The sequence below is a fragment of the Dinoponera quadriceps genome, unplaced genomic scaffold, assembly GCF_001313825.1.
Source record: "Dinoponera quadriceps isolate SergipeBrazil2010 unplaced genomic scaffold, ASM131382v1 scaffold629, whole genome shotgun sequence".
In the NCBI taxonomy this organism is placed as follows: Eukaryota; Metazoa; Arthropoda; class Insecta; order Hymenoptera; family Formicidae; genus Dinoponera; species Dinoponera quadriceps.
In genome coordinates, this window is record NW_014554884.1 from 235644 (window position 1) to 256533 (window position 20890).

At 47.6% G+C, this 20890-nt stretch overlaps 1 protein-coding gene across 1 annotated transcript in view; it reads left to right on the top strand.

The window, feature by feature from the left end:
* Window positions 1–20890, top strand: part of LOC106742343 — a 114482-nt gene that overhangs the window by 84576 nt on the left and 9016 nt on the right. Inside the window, exon 2 of the mRNA XM_014615197.1 lies at window positions 8425–9514. Coding sequence (XP_014470683.1) covers window positions 8425–9514 — 1090 coding nt within the window. The remainder of the gene's footprint in view (window positions 1–8424; window positions 9515–20890) is intronic.

Consider the following 20890-nt stretch of genomic DNA (forward strand, 5'->3'; position numbering starts at 1 on the left):
GATTGTCTTCGCGCTACCCGTGATCTCGCGATCGCGCACGCCGATGGGGAGATTCCGATGGGCGGCCCACTGACCGATCGACCGGACGCCAGCGAAGCCGAGTAGCTATCGTTTGCTCTCGAAATAAAAGCCGGTTCGGTCGCCGTTGAAATCCGCGGCCGGAGGAGCTGGAGCCCCGGCGACTTAGTTCCGTCCGAGTGCGCGCCGTTTTTCGCGAAAACCGCCACCCGCGTGATCGTCGCCTCCGGCTCGTCGTCGCGGGAGGAGAGGTTTTCCGCGTCCCTCGTGGAAATAAATTCCCGCGGTGTCTTCCTTGCGAAACGATCGAATTCGTTTCTCGCTGCGCGGGCGCGATTTCCGCTCTGCGGTCGTTCGCCGGCTTGCGGCTTTGCTCGATTCCATCAACGGTGAATAAACTGCCGATTGATATTCGCGTCGGATAACCAGCTCTTTCCCCTTCCCTTGCACTCCCCTCCTTCCCTCTTTCTCCACCCTTTCGTCCGAGAGAGAGCGCCGTTTTTTCACGTCGCGAAAAAAATCAGCCATCGCGCGATTCTGCCGGCGAGCGCGTCCTGCGAATGTAAATTTCCAACTGCCCGCGACGCCGGAACAATTTAATTTGACTCTATACCGCTTCCTGCGGCCCGATACGCGCTTTATCGTTAACTCGCGCCTCTATCTCCCTCGCGGGAGTCAGAAAGAAAATATTACGCGCTGAATTGCGGACGGAAGCTTCGCCACCCGCCTCGCATCTATTACGATAATCAACGACGAGCCCTCGGCAAGTCTCTCCCCCCTCGGGAATGCGAGCGCAATCTCGACGTGGATTCGTTCCGTCGTCGCAGGAAGCGCGTTATCCGCGCGACGGATTCTCCTCTTTCGTACGCCAAGCGTAACCCGATTAGATGGCTTAGAAACGAAATCGGCCGCGCGCTCCTGATAAAGTCGCGCAAAGTCCACCTCGTTCTGTCTCTCTCTTTCCTCCTTTCTTTTTTTCTTTACATATGTGTGTGTATATATATATATATATATATATAAAGAGAGGAGGAATTTTTTCCCTTCGTCGTCAAACGATCGCGGAACTCCTTCGCGATGACTCCGACCGTAGTCGCATTGTTCTCCGCGCTTTTGTTACTCTCCCGGAACGTCCGCGGCTGGAGCATCGCGTTCCCGAACAACAGCGCCGCATCCCCCGGCAACGATCTTCGCGACTCTTCGTCGGAGCAGACGCCGCCCTTGATATTTCCAGGTGGGAGCTCTCGTCGCCCTGGTGTATCCTCTCGCAAACTCCGTCATCGTAACGTAGCACTTCGAGAACCTCGCGCCGCAGTCGCGGTGCCACGAAGGTCGACGCGCTCTTTCCGCGACGCGCAACCGGCGTCCAATGGGAGAATTTGTTTTCGAGAAATTCCCAAATCTTCTCGGGAGGTTCTCCCATTGGATATCCTGCCGGAACGCATCGGAAAAACCGTGTACCGACCATCACGGCCACGATTGTACGCCCGGTTTGATCACGGCTTGAAACGTAGATGACGAGCAATGAGAGAATTTGTTTTCGAGGAATCCTCCGAGATCCCAGGTGATTCTCCTACCGGACGCGTGTCGAAACGTGCTCGAAAAAATATGTCGACCTTCACGGCAACGATTGTACGCTCCATTTCAATACGGCTGAAACTTTCTTTTATGCGGTTCGAAGTGCAGACGTCGTCCAATGAGAGAACTTGTTTTCGAGAAATCCTCAGGAGATCCTCTCAGATTTTCTCAGTGGTTGTCGAACACCTGTCGAAACGTGCCGGAAAGATGTGTCGAATTTTACATCCGGTTTCAACACGGCCTGAACTTCTCTTTTTTATGCGGTTCGGAACGTAGACTTCATCCAATGAGAGAGAGCCTGTCTTCTGAGAATTATTCAAGAAGGAATTCTCCCATTGGGCACCGGCTGCGTCCCGAACTGCGAACTGAGAAATAAAGTATTCAGGACGTATTGGAAGCCGAGTGTGCATCTCACATATACACACAGAGCCACACACACACATATGTGCAAGCTGATCCAACTCGGCCGGCACTCGGTCGAGCGGGAATGAAAACGAAACTTGTCATTCGCTTGGAATTCCCATCCAGGAACGAAATGGTGCGGCAGCGGCAATGTCGCGCAGAGCCCGGACGACCTGGGGGTGTTCGCGATGACCGACGCGTGCTGCCGCGAGCACGACAATTGCGGCGACATCATCGAGTCGATGCAGACGGCGCACGGCCTGACGAATCCCGCCTTTTACACGAGGTGAACCTTTTTTCGCGCCCGGGAGCGCCGTCTTCGCGTGCTTTTCTGAGTCTCGCGGCAAGATTTCAATAACAATCGCGGCCGGGAAAATCGATGAACAGGCAGGCAGGCGGTTTCGCGATAGCGCGAGTCTGCGAGTTTCCACGCAACGCGAAGCAGCTCCGCCGGCAAGTTTCGTGCGTGTCTTGCCACAGTTGCGGCTGACGTTTGACGTTGATGAATGAGATGCGTTATTATAAACTTAGTATATTAATTACGTAGGCTATTTCCGTACCGGTATATGTGCGACGAGGTAGAAAATGTGTCGGCCGTATTCCGCGATATATCTCGCGCGACGCGTACGGCGCATTAAACCATTCGGACCGACGACCTTATAGGCTGGTATCGTAGCAGTCGTTAGTTCAAACTTATCCGACGTTATTTGAAACCCGTGCCTCAGGTGAGATATTCAGACTTGAGTTTACAGCTAGACTGGAATGTTTTATTTGAATCATACAATGCGTGCACAACGTTGTACTCGTAATCTCGATTTTGCTGAAACATTCGCTTCTAACTTTTACGGCCGTGTTAATAATCGTCATTTAAAACTTATCCTACGTTACTTGAAACTTGCCTCAAGCGAAGCTCGGAACTGAATTTAGAACTGAATTTGAGTTTCTTTACTTGAATCGTGCGATACACGTGATACTACATTTGTAATCGTAATTCAACCGAAACACGCCTATTTTTAAGGTATTAAAAGGTAAGTTTAATAATCTCGCGTTAAAACTAGTTGCTTAACTCGAGTGAGATTTCAATCGAGAGTTATTTGCAAATCTTTCGGTTGAATTCGATTCATTGCGAATGTAATGTCGCGTTTATCGTGCGATTCAACTGAGAAACTCAAATCTAACTTCGAATTCAAATTTTGATACCTCACCTGAGAGACAACTTTCAAGTGACGACTATCAATACGGGTGTTAAGGTCGCGCATGCGCGTAATCATTGCGCGTGATTCGTGTGCGGAAGAAGAAGAAGAAGAAGAGGAAGAAGAAGATCGAAACGTAAGATGGGTATCGGTCGTGTATCGGCAGCCGTGCGAAATGTCGATTATCCGGAGTATGTACGAGGGAAATATTGACACGCTGAAATCGCGTCGTTTTTCACTTAACGCGCTGAATTTCCGCCGGTGCTACGGAATTGGAAATAAAACGGACGGTTCGGCGCGCGCGAGAATAGACCGAGTAGTTCGTTACACGTGAAATCGGCTTCACGTGGGAAGCACTCGATTCTTAAAGTGTGCTTTATTCGCTTTATCCCCGCGATCTTCGGTCGTACGTACGTACATACGTTCGGACGCGTCGTCGGTCTATCGTTCATTTTCTTCTCAACTTGCTCTCTCTCTCCTTTTTTTGTTTCTCGTTTTCTTTCTGTCATTCTCTTTGTCTCTACCGTGCGCGTTTCCGCGATTGTGCGAGTAATTTGAAATTATAATGAGGCGTGGTCGCTTTTTGTGAACGGTAATCTGATAGAGTGTCGTGAAATGTGCGAAATCAGGCTACACTGTTCGTGCGACGAGAGGTTCTACGACTGTCTCCACAGCTCTGAGGAACTCGTTAGCGCGAAGGTCGGCTTCCTCTACTTCAGCGTGTTAAACACGAAGTGCTTCCGCGAAGACTATCCCATCGTTGGCTGCAAACGGCATTCACTGTGAGTCGTAAGCGTATTAGAGCTTTGCCAGTGCGAAGGCGCGCGGTGATGGTGGTGGCGGTGACGGTGGTGATGGTGGTGGTTGGTGATGGTGGATAACAGTAGTGCTCGACTTTCAAATGGGTCAGGCACTCGAGAGAGATTCATCGATCCATCGCAATCCTATTTTATACATACATGTATATATATACATATATATATGCACACAAATTGCTTCAATTTCACGCCGAGTCACGAATCACGCTGTCTCACGTAGCGGCCAAACTTACAAGCAGTCGCGGTAACCGCGTCCGTATTTTTCGATGGATCGACCTGAGCGTCTCTTTTTCGTACCCCTTTCCTTCCCGACCACTGCGGATTCCGATTGAGACTCCTCACTGCCCTTCGTTCCCGCCTTGGATCGCGCAATTGTCCCTCTTAAAGCCGCGCCGTCAGAATGTCTGAGTTATCGCCGCTACTTGGCGCCGCTTCCGAAATTATCCAACATTATCGCACAGCAGCTGTTATCACACCGGAAGGATATGTTTTCCGCGCAAAGAGGAAATACGTGTACCCGGGCTGTCTGTAGACTCTGGAGTTAATTTCGAGGGAACGGTGTCATTGTCGGCTGCGGGCTCGGGCCTTAAAAGCGCTTTGCCACCGACAACGAAGAACGACCGACCGCTTTAACACACACGTGCACACACAGACGAGCACACGCGAGCGCATACACGACGACCATTCATTATTCACCGAATTAAACGCGCGTAAAGTCTGTCACGCAGCGATATCGCGTTACGTGCGTTCGATGTGAAGTGTAGCCCGCAAGCTCAAACTTGCGACATGATGTCTTCCTCCGTCTCAAGGAAATCGTCGCCGATACCCGAGAGCACCGTTTACACCTTTGTTTCCACGAGAGTCGAAATTTCGATCCTGCATTAAGTCCACTTAGTTCCACGTTAAGTCTTCAAGAGGAGGGAGCGGAAATAACTTCTCATTTGTAGCTTCAAAGGAGCACAATAGCAGACCTTTGAAGGCTCGGGAGAATGCTAAAGCGACAGAGCGAACTTCGACGGGAAAGCATCCTCATCTGAGCGGAACTAAAAGTGTCGGTAAATTCTTGACGTTTTTAATGTGGAAGCAAGCGTGTTTAAGTGAATATGCGAGAGGATATAAAAATATATGGGAAAGCGCGATTGAATAATATGAGAGAGAGAGATATGTGTGTAAGTCTGTCCAGATTGCTCTCCGGCGAGAGGCGCAAGTCAACACAAGTCTAGTTGTGTCGTCATTTGTCCTAATTTCGCATTTGAAAGAAAACAGATAATATAACCAAACTTGTATCGGCTTGTGTCTCTCGCCGGGAAGTAACCTTAGTCCTACATTAATTGTTCATGTGTCAAGAAAACAGAAATAACCATCCCATTTCTAATATTAAAAGTGCACCAATAATCCCTTGATATGCTGCAAAGGGAATTTAGAACCCCCCCGGGGGGGGGGGGGGTTTTTATNGGAAAGGACGGAGCTAACTTCCCGTTTACAGCGTCAAAGGGGGCACAATAGAAGACCTAATGAAGACTTAATGTGAAACTAAGTGGACTTAACGTAAAGAACTAACACTTCAACTCGGGCTATGCATCGTCATGTGCGAAGCTTCTTCCTTGCCCGACGCGGGCGAAATGAAAATCCATGAAAAATCACAGGCTTGTAATGGAATATGATTTGGAAAAACTCGCGGGTTATCGTTCGGAGGACAACGTGCTAACGACCCCTTGGCAGCATTCCTAGACGCTGTTTGGAGTACGAGCTGGACGAGAGCCAACCGAAGATGTATCAGTGGTTCGACGTGCCCGCGTATTTCCAAAAGGACCACCAGATGACAGCGGCCGGCCGTCACATTCGATCGCTCGATTCCGCGGACGCCGCCGTCACTCCATTCGCGGGCCCGTGGGAGTCTATTTCGCGGGGAAGGCAATCGGAGGAAACGTCACGATACGCGTAGAGGCTACGTAAACTCGCAGCCTGCCTACCTGCCTACCTACCTACCTACCTACCGTCTGTCATCATAGTTAAATAAACGCCAATAAAACCGCACTTCATCCCCGCTGTTTCGTTCCGTTTTATTTTCTTTCTCCTTTCATTCGCGCGGATCTCCGGATCTCCGGACCGTCTCCGCCGCCTCGCTTTCTGCGCGAGAGCCGCACGCGTGAAATATCCGCGCGTAACGCGCACATAGAAGGACGCGGGAATACAGAGCGAACGATCCGCGAAAGTGGAAATTGCGCGGCGGTCGCGGCCATTAAACGCGCCAATCAACCGCCGGCCGTAAAAGCCGGCTTTTTTTTATTTCCATGCATCGGAACGGCGAAAATGTAAAGTATCGCGCGTAACGGGAAAGAGAGAGAGAGAGAGAGAGAGAGAGGGCTGAAGTTGAAACGGTAATAAAATATCGCGTTTTCGCCGTTTCGCGAGATTTTTCGGGAACGGATCGCGATCGTCGGCCCCAATTTTCCCCCGCGTAATAATTAACACGCATCCACGGGCATATTTGCGCGAGCGCCGCCTGAAAGCTCCTCCATGCGAGTGAAAATTAACACGACACGTGTCGCGCTCTCGGAGAACCGAGGCGGTTCAGGTCGCTGCCGCTCTCATTCACTTATCATCTGCCGCGCGTAACGCGACGATAATTTTCGGCGCGGAGACCCGGCTAAATCATTTCACCGTAATCGCCTGTTATCGGATCAGAAAAACAGAAGCTGAAATAGAAGCCAGGTTGGAAGGGACGAGAAAGAAAGAGACAGAGAAGAAGGGAGAAGGGTGGTCCACAGGCAGAGGCGGGAGATAAGCGACGAGGGGTCGAATCGGGTTCGCTTCTCCTCGCCCTCTCTTCTCGCTTTTCCAAGGCTTTCCTCCATTTTACGCGAGACCGTGCGGGCAGCTGGCGCTTACTCCGGGATTTGCTCGGAAATTTATGTTCGGATGGAGCGCAGCCGCCATTCCCCCCTTCCTTTGCCCTCTCCCGCCGCCCGCCGATTTACAACTTCTCCACTCACCTGCGCCAACTTTCGGATGCGCGTAAGCGCGCCGCTTCCAACTTCCACGGCGACTCCATTCTTCGCAGCGTCGCGTGTACCATCGACGCGATAGGAAAAATTGTCGAGTTCGCCGTTGAGCGCCGGTGATTTATTAGGCTCGCGCTGCCGACGACAACGGTCGGTGAAGGCCAAGGCGGCGGCGCGACGTTGGAATATTTAAGAAGGCGGAACACGCGCGCGAGCCACTCTCGCGGGATTAAGGGAATGGTAAACAGGCGGTGGAGGAAGGCGAACGCGGAGGGGCAGGAGGGACAATGGATGCCGGAGGAGTGTTGTACTCATGGAACCAATAAAATGTCGCGGAAACGATAAACAAGATTTATTAAAACGGTAGTTCCAAACTAGCTCCCGGAATTGACCGCCGCTACGTGACAGTCGCGACCGTCTGGGGACGTCTGGGAGAGCTCGTGAAATTCTGACAGCACCTGCACGACGACACGGCGCTGATCAATATTACAACGTTCCGCTTTGAGACGCTTTATTAATCTTACACTTTTCCCGTCTTCCTCTTGTCGACGATCTTGCAGAGGACATGCCGCGTGGAAAATGTCACGATCTAATTGGGGATCCGATTCCCCGGAACGAAATTATGGACTCCGGTCGGGAGGGGGTCCGCGCTGATTCGGCCCGTGATGCTTCGAACACGCGATTCCGCGTGGGAGACCAGCAAGCAGGCCCCATTTGTTCTCATCAGCCGTTTCCTCGAGGATTTTCCCAGTTTCCACTTTACTTTTTCCTAGTTTTATGTTTTATTTTATGTGTGAAACACGGCGAGTCTTTGCACCTTTCCTCTATGAAAATAGAAAAGTGTGTAAATCATCGAAGCGTTTTGGATAGTATTTATGTTTCTAATTTTCATTCTTCGTTCTATCGAGTCTAACAGTTTGTGTGAAAATGGCGTTCGATTGGATTCGTTTGGATACACGGAGAAAATATTGTAATAACAAATACGATGAAATTTGAATCGAATTTGACTATACCGATATCATGATTAAGATAATATTTTTACTTAAAAATGTTAAATAAGTTAGACTTTTTACTAGAGAATCGTTACTAAAATAGTCGATTAGACGATATAGAAGAACCAAATTTTATTATTTCTTTTTATTTTATTGTTTTTTTTTCTTTTATATTTTTATACATTTCTATAGAAATGTAACTATTCAGTCTGACAGTAACATCATTAGCTAATAGCGACGTTGGACACGAATGTACTAGCTGCGGCTAAACACCCACGAGGTTCGGCTATTTCTACCAAGGCGATTCCCCAAGAGGGAGTACTTTTACTCGCTGAGAAAGAAAAAAAGAAAGAAAGAGAAACGCTAACGACGAGTGTCGTCAGCAGCCATTAACCGAGGCCACCCTCTCTTCTGCTTGCAGACGTGGCGGCGTCGGTGGAGGTTCACTTCGAGAACAAGGACGGCGGTTTCTTCCTGAAGCACTTGCCGCGCCAGTACTACCCAGCTCGCACGGACTCGGTGCCGGCGACCTCGACGTCGTCGAACACCAACAACAACAGCAACAATGGCCCGGGCACGGCGCCGTCGCCGCCGCCCGGCTCGGTCCTCTCGATCGACAAGTTCACCGTCTTCCAGACGAGCGAGCCGGTGTCGGTGAGGGCTACGTACGGGCCCTTCAGCACGAAGCAGACGGTGCCGGCGCGCTACATAGTCCCCGACCCCCTGGACGCGCTCCCCGGGCCGGAGACGCGGCGCAACCTCACCGCCGCGACGATCCTCGACGCGCAGGAGCTCGGCGCCCGGCACCTCGACATGTCGGCCCACCTCGTGGGCAACAGCGTGCCGCGCGACTCCCCGGTGCTCAGGGTGCTCTTCCACGCGGGCAGCGAGGCCGGTGGTAGACGTCAGCTGCTGTTAACGCGGCACCAGCGGGTCTGCGTGGTGCTGCACGCCAGCTTGGCGACTCCGTTGAGGAACAACAACCTCGCCAGCCGGAGCAACGGCCGCGGCGGTTACTCTTCCTCCTCCTCCTCCTCTTCCACGTTGACGGCGGCGTGCAGCCCCGACGGCGAGAACGGCGTGTGCCTCGCGCAGATCACTATACCGGCCAATTGGTGGGTTCCGTTGCCGCCACCCGACTCCTCCGGCCGCGTCAAGGTCCCCAAGAGTCTGCCGCGATTGATCCAGGTCGCTTACTCCGTGCTGGAACCGCGTATGGAGGAGGGGGCCGGCCTTGGCGCCGGTGGCGGCGGCTCAGCTGCCGACGGCTCGGGCTTCTGCCGACCCAGGGTGCAGATTCAGCCGGTCACTCCCTTGGGTCAAGTGCCGTTGGCGCCGAACAAAGCGGATTACAAGGAGCTGAGGGCGGACGACCGGCTGACGCTGTTAGTGCCGCACGGCCCGCTCTATCCGAGGTCCAGGCTGTACGTTCCGGCCTTCCTGCACTCCGACAAGGCGGCGGACCAGCGGCAGGAGCGCTCGTCCCAGTTCATCGTCGCGGTTTACATCAGGTACGCGGTGACTCCTCCACTTGTCCTTCCTCGGGATCGCTATCGTCTGTTATTCCTTGCAAAACCGATGTTCGTTTCGTTTCGCGTGAATTGGCGAATTATTCCTAATTAGAGCGGAGTTTTCTTACCAGGATGGAGAAATAGTTCGCTGAGTAAATCTGTTCTCAGGGCTACGTTAATTTGCTGTTAGAACAAAATAGGGTTCTTTTACACTTATTCATTTGTTTTCACAGCGAGATAATTTAGAGATTCAGCGGAATAATTCGGCAAGTGGCAATCTGTACTTTTAACGTATCGATTCGCTGCTCCATGCGGTAAATGACAGATTTCGTTGCTACGGCCGGCGTGAAAATTTGCTGTGCCGGCAAATTATTTTCCTCCCTGATAGAATGGGATCGCTGTCACATGTCTGGATCGGAGCTTCACATGTGTGTAACGCTGGTACCCGCATAGAAAATTTCTTGGGGTCTAATTGGGATCCAGTCTGATTTGCCAAAATAATTGTGGAATTTAGTAGAAAGATCCACGCAGGTTCTCTCTTTGGTTATAAGTATAATGTTCCAAACATACGATTCTTCCTCTCTTTAACAAGAGAACACCCGAAACTCTTCGATTTGGATTTTCGTGAATATATCGACTCAACACATGAATAACGATATACGTAGTTCGTACCCGTTCGCCCTTTAAAGGTGTGATTTCCGACCGTAAAGTCGAAAAGGCGTTTCCACTTTGTCGCGTGTGACTTTGAAACTATCCGTGATGAAGGGAAATGCTTACGATAAAAGTTTAATAAATTAACAGCTATTAAGAACATAAACAGAAATTTAAAAAATTTCCTATGGCAAAGGTTCTCATATAACATTTTTTTACACTCACACACATATACATATATATACTACGAACGCGATTAAGCAAGCGGCAACGCACAACCAATCAGCATCGTGATAAAAGATTTCATCCCAAGTTCGAGATAAGAATGGGACTCCCAATTGGTAATAATAGTGGAATAATTTATTTTGTGGCAACTTTGGGTATTTTAATCGGAATCTACGTCGTTCTTGGAAAAATCTGGGAAGATTTCTATGCGGGTAGCTTCCGAAGTACATATCAGAGATAGGGGACGCGTGTTGAACGATGGGAGGTAACAATGAATAACGATCGAAGTAATCGCTCTCGTCGACTTCGAAATTCGCAACCATCCCTAACTGGAATTGATGCTAAACAACGTGCGACGAGAGTCGGATAAACGGCAATTAGCGTCGAGGACGTCCCGTCCTCGTAACATCCCGCTTAAGATAGTTGATTTGTAGAGTGCCGGATTTTCAGTGGCGATATTAAGGAGCCTCTACATAAGTTTATTATTTACTGAAGAAAAAATAACTCTCATAACTTTATTTATTTAACTATCTAAGTAATAAATCGAAGCAATAAGTAATAAATATTAATTTGAAGCGAAATTAAGGCAAATATATATACAATATAAACGCTATTATTTATTTATCTTCTTCTTAATAATGTTTTATTTATACGTTGAGCCAATAGAGTTTGCATACATAATACAAAGTAGTATATAAATATTTAAATATATGTATATATGTACATACATCGCGGATATTGCTGTAAATCGTAAATTTATATATTTTCCAAACAAAATGATCAGTAATCCTACAATTTTCGTGTAATGTCTCTGGAGAAAATCTGAAATGTGATTTAGAAGAAATGAAAAACAGTACATTAACCTCAAGGAATACGTATAAAAAGTGTCATCTTGCAAATACCTCAGCTCCCGAATAGCCGATCGTGTTTCAACTTCACAGACGTGTAAATAATATTTTCATCAATATGCAGCTAAAATATAAGAGGATTCTTGCATATAAGAAAATCTTTGTCTGGGCGAATGGGCGATTAAACGCTCCTCCCTCTCTCCCTAACGCGAATCACCGTTTCCGCGTCGAGATTCGCTCTCGACTTCTCCCCATTCTTTCTTCGCAGACGCAAGGGAAGCCCTCGAGGAGGTCCGAGCGGAGAGCGGAGAAGTGCGGGCGCATCGCAACCCGTTGCCGTCGTCGTTCTGTAGGGTCCGCGAAATTTCCTAATTGGACGAATTGTCGAGCGAATAAGGTCGAAGTTATAAACCCGTCTCTGTGTTAGCAAGCACTCGGAAGTTCCGCGGCGACTAACGCACCGGCGAGCGCATTCGAGAGCAAGCGAGAGAGAGAGAGAGAGAGAGAGAAAGGATCCGACCAATCCGCGTGAGAAACGCGTCGTTGACTTTGTACAGCACAGTGTGCTTACGAGTGTACTACAACCGGTGACTGTCGGAATACCCGGCCAGCTACGTCGGTGATAATCGCGAAACGCTTGTACCAACACATTTTACATGCCAGATGCCGAGGTTTCCGCGGAGTAATGACGTGTCGTGTGCGGGAGGGGTGACTTATAGCGGTGGTAGCTGTGGAAGTCGCGGGAACCCATCGATATGCCGGTCCGTAATAGACGTCGTCGCGCTGCTACGTCGGTACGCACGTAGGTCGCGATACATAATTAAAGAGCGCTATTACTCACCCCCGCGCGTATTATCGCGTTGAGAGCAGCGCCAGATTCCTGAGCGCGATCGTTCCGAGTAATTGAAGGCTGGCTGTGCCCCTCTTCTCCGCGCGTGGAAATTTTTCACGATTTTCTCCACAAGTAAGCACCGGCCGGAAGGACCTAATTTGTCGCGAAGTAGGTTATCCCCGGTGCAAAGCTCCCTTGAAAAATCTCATCGCTACGCGGTTCAAAAGATACGGTTCACATAACTGTAGAGAATAATTGACTGCGATTGGTCAATTTTTCGAGGCTTAAGGCTTAAAATACTTATTGTGGACTGACAGTAATAAAACAGTTTTTTCGCAGTTACCGGCAGATGGTTGCGACTTATTTTATGTTTGTATTTGCGAGAAGTTTTATTCAAGCCAACCAAATGGTGCAGTTGCCGTTAAAACATTCATAGTTGGAATATCAAGAATGTCTGATTGGGGCAATCAAATGCCGTCACTGCTGCGACACGAGTCACTCAACGATTGTACTGTGGTTGCAGCAACTGCATAATTAGTTGTTCCATATTTTGCCATTAAGTCTATTTGGCACCACCCGATTTCTGTGTCGCCCAAGCAGACGGTTTTTTCCCGTGTATCGTAAATTATTCTTACCTTAATTAAATGACGACGGCGCGACGTCGCCGCTGCTACGTGCATGCCGTATCGCACATAGGTCGCGATACATAATTAAAGAACGCTGTTGTACGGGACAAAAATAGTCTTAAATCAACGATATTCTCATATACAGAGTGTTCCTTAAGTGCATAACCAGTCATAATCAAGGCGACGATTCTTTGGTTTATTTCAAGTGAAAAAAGCTCATGTAAACATATGTTGAATACGGCTGGGTACTTAAGGAACACCCTATATAAGCAAAAGTATTATAATATTCTTAAAAGATGTTTAGTCTTGAATCGAGCGCAAATAATACCTGCGTCGATACAAATTCAATCGAATCAGGATTAAAGATATTCCAAGAAGTTATAATATTCTCGCTTATGCGTATGAGAATATCATTGATTTAAGACTAATTTGTTTTCATGTACTCATTCCCGCACATATCATCGCGCTAAGAACATCGGCACTCAGCTCGCCAAATTTCTCGTGATCGCTCCGAGTAATTGAAGGCTACCTCTCCCGCGTGGAAATTTGTCACGATTTCCTCCACAAGCAACGCAGATAACGGCCGGAAGATTCTAATTTGTCGCAAAGTTGATCCCCACTGTGATATTAATTACAAGAGTCTCATTGTTATCATAAATTATTCCGGTCTCGATTAAATTCGATAGAATATACCACGTGGAAAACAAATATGCAAAGCGCTTTGAGTGTATACATTTTTTATACGTATAAATATTTATGAGTGTAAATATTTAACAAGTGTAAATGTTCCAAGCGTTTCAGATGTTCCATTCGATTCTAGTGTAAAACCGGAAATCGGAAAATTCGGAGAAAAATCTTGAGAAAAACGTTGGAGATATCAAATGGGATCGATATCTGTTTGAGTTTCTCGCTTAGAATCGCGCGCTTGAAACATCGCACGTCCGACCTGAATCTGCGTAGATTTCCCGATCCGTAAGTCCAGAATTTTGTTTTCGAAAATCACACCAGGCCCCGGAAATTGTCTACACGAGCATCGCCAGTATCATTCGACGTTTCGACAAAAGAAATGTCCGACGAGCGCGGGCGATCCTTCAGCCACTGGAGCGGCTCGGAATTTTTCACGGACCCCAATTCACGTCCCCACGTGCGAATTTTGTCGCTCCCGGCCGGCGTTCGATCCTTCGCGACAATTTTATATCGCCCATACGTCGTCATATTTACAGATTATATTTATAGACCCGTCGTGTTGCTGGTTAACGTCGTGTGGAAGACCAGTAGACGAACGGTAGTCTCGGATTGTTTCCCGAAAAAGGCCCGAAGTTTGCATAATACGCGTCGCGTGCGATCTTTTATCGTATTCGGAACGCCGTAGCGGAGAGCTGCGCGAACGACGATAAAAATGAGGATCGATCGATAGTCGGACTCGTTGTGCGCGACGGAGGTCACGGGTTATCCGGATTATCTTCGCAATTTCCAGAAAGCGGTTTCGGAAGAGCAAGCGAGAGAGAGATCGGAATGAAGTTCACGCTTGTGTACGCTTACATCGATCTTGCTCGACGATTAGCCTTGAAGCTCGGGAATTTTACGCGCGAATTAACGAGATGCGTTGCTCGAGCCTAACATTTTTGCGGAAACCAAGTTACATCCGTCGACGGAGCAAGAGATAAGAGAGAGCAGCCCGTCGTTGCTCCGCGTCGTCGACGCGCCAATAACGCGCGCGGAATTGCGAAATTCTCGCCTGGATTTGTCCGGGGCGCGCAAGTCAGCCACTATTTATGTATCGACGGTACTTCGCAATCCGCGCAATGCGCTACCAAGACGCCGACGCGGCACAAAGGGAACGTCAGAGGCATTAGAATGCAAATCGCCGGAGTCAAACGGTGAAAACAGCGGCGGTACACCTCGTAATTCGCGGGCGCGTTTTATGGAGATCGGAGGATACCGACGGGCGGAAACATCAAAAGACGTCGGAGCACGAATCGCCGGTTGAGTCGCTAAACGGGAAAAAAATTTCCCCCTCGCAGCTGCGCCAAGTCGGGAATTTATTTTTGCAATCTCGGCCACGGTTCCCTCTCTCTTGCGCTTTCTCTCTCTCTATATCTCTTCTTCTCTTTCTCTCCCTCCCTCTCTCTCTCGCTTTTCTTTTCCTTATTTATGTGTTGTACCTTTCTTCCGTTCTTCAATTGCTCAAAATATAAATTCTTAAAGAACCTGCCCTGGAATGTTCAATCATTTTTATCTATTTATTTTTCTATCTTATCTATCTTTCTCTTTCTTTTCATTATGAAATAATTTACCTGCAACATCACGTAATAGAGGAGACCGGGGCTAGTTGGTTAAAGAGGTAAATTGGCTCGTCGATTATTTCCGCTATTTTCTATCAGATTACAGAATCGAGTAACGGACATTTCAAACATGTCAAAGATGATTGTGAGGATTCTATTAGGTTGGTGCATATGAAATGTCGGATTCTTAAGTGATTGTATAAAACTGTATATCTTTCTTCAAAAGCTGTTTATTCAATCAAAGTATGCTCCATTCGCTTCAATACACTTCTCCCAACGAGATTTTAAAGCGTAGATGCCTGTCTTAAAAAAATTTTGGTCTTTAGAATTAATAAACTCTGATATCGAGTTTTTTAGACTGTCTTCATTTTCATGGTGTTTGCCTCTTAAAAACAGCTCTAAATGCTTGAAAAAATGAAAATCGGTCGGCGAGAGATCCGGTGAATATGGTGGATGCTGCAAAACTTCATATTCCAGTTCGTTCAGTTTCGCAATTGTTTTGTGCGATGTGTGCGGCCGAGCGTTGTCATGGAGCAGTAGCGGGCCATGCCGATTCACAAGCGATGGGAGTACAATTTGGTGTCTCAATATCGTTGTATGGTCAACTTTCATCCTGATAGCAAGTTCCCTCGTGGATACGGCTGGATCCGCTTCCACTAGAGCCTTCAGGTCATCATTATTCACAGACGTTTTGGGTCTTCCGCGCGGCTCATTTTGCAGTGAAAAATCGCCAGTCCGAAATTTTTCGAACCAACGCTGCACTTTCCGATTGTTAACCGTATTCTCCCCAAACGCTTGGTTTATGTTGCGTGCAGCTTTTGCAGCACTATTACCAAGTTTGTACTCATATAAGAAAATGACGCGAATGTCGGCAGAATTCATATCGGTAATAAACTCAAAAGAAATAAAAAAGGGAAGACCTTCGAGAAAACCTATTTTGTTGAAATGAGTCTCTGGCAATGGACAATACGAGTATGAATGAGGTTATGCCAAATACAAAAGTATAACGAAAACAGGGAGGAAAACGTCCGCATGTAAAGAGAATGCGACATTTCATACGCACCAACCTAATACTTGCTCGGTTCTGTAATCTGTTAGAGAACAACAGAAGTAATCAATTAGCCAGCTTACCCTTTTAGCTAACTACCTCTGTCTCTCCCGAGCTGCTCTTAACTTAAAGCTGTTCGATATCATTACAGCCGAAAGACTGTCTATCTATACACATTTAACGCCTCATTGTCCTGAGCTCTCTTGTCTTCCTTTTCTTTTTTATCTTTTATATACTGTTATGTGTTTTTTTCTTTTTTTGCGATTGAGAAGACCTTTCCAAAGCATATAATAAATATATCAATCTTCTCTCTCTTTTTTTTTTCTCTTTCTCTCTCTCTTTCTCCCCCCCCCCCTCTCTCGCTCAAATCTCGTCTCGCTCCGCATCGATAATAACACAATAGCGCGAAATAAGTTATTAACGCGTCGGATGTTTGGCGAAGTTGGCCGGAAATGAATATTCTACGCGCGACATTGTATCGCGTTAGCGTACGAGCACCGATTAAATTTTCAAGCCGTTGCAATATTGAGAACGTCAGTCATCGCGCGAACGCGGGGTTTTCCCCTTTTTACTCGTCCGTTCGTCGTCACCGTCGCCATCGCTGGTTTTATTTAGCGAAAGTAATTTAACCGCGTTCCGAGCATTCGGAAAGAAACACATCCGTCCGAATCAGTTAAATACTTTAAACGCGAATTACTCCGTGGGAAAACCCCTCCGGGGGAAAAACGCGGAGGCGGGTCGAGTCGACGTGAAGCGCGCGAGTGAAAATTTTCCCCGCGCGTTAAAGAGCTTGCTAAGAGCTAATCGTACCTTTTGTCCATGTCCGCGGGCTTTATGCCGCTTTTTTATGTCTCGCAACCTTAATCTAAGGCTCTCGCCGAGCCGCGGCGTTAAACTGTAGATTTCCTACGCCCGCCTGTGTTAAGCCGCGCTACTCCGACCAAAAGTCTTCCCTCCCCCCCNCCCCCCCCCCCCTCTCTCACTCTCTCTCTTTCTCTCTCTTTCTCTCTGTACTTCTCGCCACCTGCGTTATTGCATCTGTTGTACAAGGTGTTCCAGGTATCGTGCGTTCTTTTTCCTTCAGCTACGGACACGGAGATCCAGCGTGGCAAAGAACATCGTTTGCCTCGGCATTGAGATGATGATGGCTGCGATATTCTCAGATGAAAAATTCGAAGTATTTGTCGGGGAACTTTTTATTTTTTCGTCTTTCACGGGCGAGTTTAAGCGGGACTCTTTGCGCCCTTTATTCAGTCTCGAGACACTCGGTCTCCTGCTTCACGATTTACGAATGAAGAAATCGTTTTCTGCGATCGACCAAGCAATCCTTCTCGCTCGATAGAGCGTGTAGAAAATTGCAGAATGAATCGGAGGACAAATCGGAGATTATTGGGAAATACGTATATTTCCGAAGAGAGGGAGAAAGAGAGAAAGAGAGAGAGAGAGAGAGAGAGAGAGAGAGAAGCATTTATTTTAGTCTTAGGGCAAGCCCTCGAAGGACTTGAAATACACATATGAACGATGAGCGTATTGATGAGTTTACAGAACAATAAAAATAAAATAGTGATGAATCAGTTGCATAAACCGATTTAAAATTAAAAAAAAAAATCGAAGAATGAAAGGATAGAACGACTCAAAGGAAGGAACAATTATTGGAAAAGAGAGATCATTACAGTCCGTTGACACGTAGCTAAAAAAAGAAAACAACCAAGGAATTTTCAAGAAAGCGGAATGAAATGAGATGAAATGAAGAAGTCGTAGAGAGAAAGAGAGAGAGAGAGAGAGATAGATTTGTCACGTCATTTCCGCCGCACGATCCCGCTCTTTCGCCGAGCGTTCTTAATGAATATTTTTGATCGCCGTAACAAATTTGTACGACGCGTCGGTGTCCGATCCGACGCGCATCGATCGGCGGACAGCTCGCGCGACAGGAATTTGTAATTAGAGCCACCCTCGGCAAGAGGAGGTTTCTCAAAATTCCTCCCGGGGCACGTACGGATGTTGCCGGCTCGCGAATAGCTTTATCCGCGCGGTCTCGTGTGCCATACCGGCGCGATCGATCGCGAGCGAGCGAAACGCGAATGGGCGGCGAGAGCTCGGGAACCCGGCGGTCATTGAATGAACGGTGGCCGCGAAGCGACGTTGGTCATTCGTCAACTACACGCGCGCGCATATCCGAGGCGCTTCGCACATCGGCGATTTCTATGTAAATGCGCGAGATAGGCTCGCGGAAATAACTTGATCCGAACTTGTAATTGGCTCGTCTAACTCGCCGGGGCATTCCGAGAGCGCCGTTTAACGATGACCGAGTATCTACCCCTTTCGTGTCGCCCTTCCCCCCGCTAATCCCACCCCCGTCGTCGTCTCCTCGTCGATGGACCAGCGCTCGTGAGAAGAATGCCCGCGCGGAGATTTCTCAGGACTTTCGCCAGAAACGGCGCAGATTTCGCTCGGAATAGCCGAATCGTAAAATACAGATTGTCCCGCTATGAGATCGATTGGAGACGCCATTTGTATATCCCAAACACGAGTTCTCGGCGATAAAATCGCAAAATATCGTGCGAAAATACGTACTTATCTTAAACAGACAAAATCCTGCACCTTTTCACGGAGTCGCGCACAAAGTCTCTTTTTTATGTCAACTTATGACACTCGCTTTAAATCCAGGATAGAAGAAACGGAGGGGATATTTAAAGCACTTCGTGCGTTCTTTAGATATTTGTATGGAAGATATTTATATAAGATATACTTATAAGGTATGTAAATACTCAAAATGTTTCATACGTTTTGCTCGATTTTCATCGTAGAACAGAAACGCCATGGGGAATCCTTGGGGAGACGTCGGAGAGGTGAAATTGGATCTCTGTTTGGACTGTCCACTCAGAAATTGCGTGCTTGAGGCATCGCGGCTTCTAACCTGAATCTTCGCGGATTTCCCAACGAAAGCCCGTAATTTCTTTATGAAATCAGACTGGATGCCGATTAGATCTCAGAATATTTTCCACGATAGACGGCGCATCTCGCGATCCCGGCTTCCTTGTGAGATATTCACCGCGGAATTACCGCGACTTCCCTTATCGATAGTCCCCCCTCCTCCCTCGATTCAACGTGAAAATCCGACTTTCCCCCGGGTGGGCAACTTGTCGGGAAATTTTTAGTTCTAAGCAGCCAGAGATGGATAAATATTTGACCGACTTAACGCGCGTCGAAAGAGAAAAAGAGAGAGAGAGAAAGGAGGAGAAGAAGGGGTACGCGAGATCGAATTCCGTTTATTTTTGCCAGCGTAAATTTTCACTTAGCATTCCGCTGAGCGATTCCGCGGTGTTACGCAAGCGGTAAGGCTAAACCGATGTTTCGCGCTCGTCCGGCGGGTTTTTGTTGTTTTTCCTGTTACGCCGCCGCGCTTCTCCCCGTTTTCTAAAGCTTAATGTACTCCCAACGCGCGCGGCTTTATTTAATTAAGATTCGGATCCGTCGAAACGATTAAGAGCGGAGATATGTAAATTAATTGTCGCGGAAGCGTGAGAGCGAACTGCCGCTCGCGCGCGCGCGAGACGGTAATTGCGCTTGTTTTTGTACGATTACATTGCACGCCCGGTGCCCCGAGAACAAGCGGGCTTCTTCTTCCTCGGATATACGGGGAACGCGCGTCCCTATCTTAGCACGATTGTGGGGAACAAAGTTAACACACGCGTTATGCGTGCCTCCACCCTCTCCTCTCCCACGGTATGCATCTCGGTATGCGCTCGCGTAAATCGCCCTATGTCGTACAATATTTGACGCCGACGGAATTTTGCAGCCGAGACGAGGGCGAAAATCCTAAACTCGCCGCTTCCCACGACGAAATAATCTGAAATTTCGTCCGCGTAGTACCGCAAGACGCGTTAATATATATACACACACACACACACACACATCGCGCGGCGTAAAGTTTTGCCGGCTTCTAAGACACGAGTCCCGTCAAGCTCGTTAACGAACTAAGCTCGGGAGATTGATATTTCGAGAAAAACATTTTTGCTCGCTCTATTTCCTTGATATTCGCGATCTCTCTTCGATCGCTTCTCGTAATGTGTACTCCGGGAAAGCTGCAGTATTTCTAGACAAAATTTGGGTTCTGTTGGTCAGTCCCGTAGATTCTAGCAAATTTAAAGGAACCAACAGAGAATCTTGAGATTTGATGCTATTGTAGATTAAGCAGGTTTATTGCAGATTAACGATAAAAATGGTTATTTACCACTATTAATAAATACGATTGTTAGACTTCTCGACGAATACGTATCTTGATCTTAAATAAAAAATATCTTTGAAACTCGGGATAATTTTCTTATGAAGAAATTATTAGTTTCATTTTACAGATTCATTGTACCGAAACAATATTTTATTTCGTTAAAAGATATTATTTCAGATAATAGAATTCTTTCTGTTAAATAATCGAGTTTTCTCGAATGAAACAGTAAAATTTCTACCGGAACAAATCATATTTCGTGTATGTTGTTTCCGTGAAACAAATTTCAGTCAAGTAAATAGAAATACTAAATTTAAAGAAACCCTTTTTTTCTCTGTGTGTGCGGTCGTTATCGTGGTCGATTAGTCGATAGTCCCACGCGAAAAAATGCGGATCGGTCGGAAACGCAACGTTAATTAACCAATGATCGCAAGTTAACCTACGATGATCGATCATTCCGTGCGACATGATGCATTACCATACGCACCGCATGTGCGACCCGGTAATTTGATGGTTTGAACATCTTGGACCACGTAGAGGTATAGGATGTGTTGAATGTGTCGATTGTAGCGATCACTCGGCCGTTCAATGGAACGTAGTGACAGTTGGGGATTGATGCCTGTAGCCCCCCCCCCC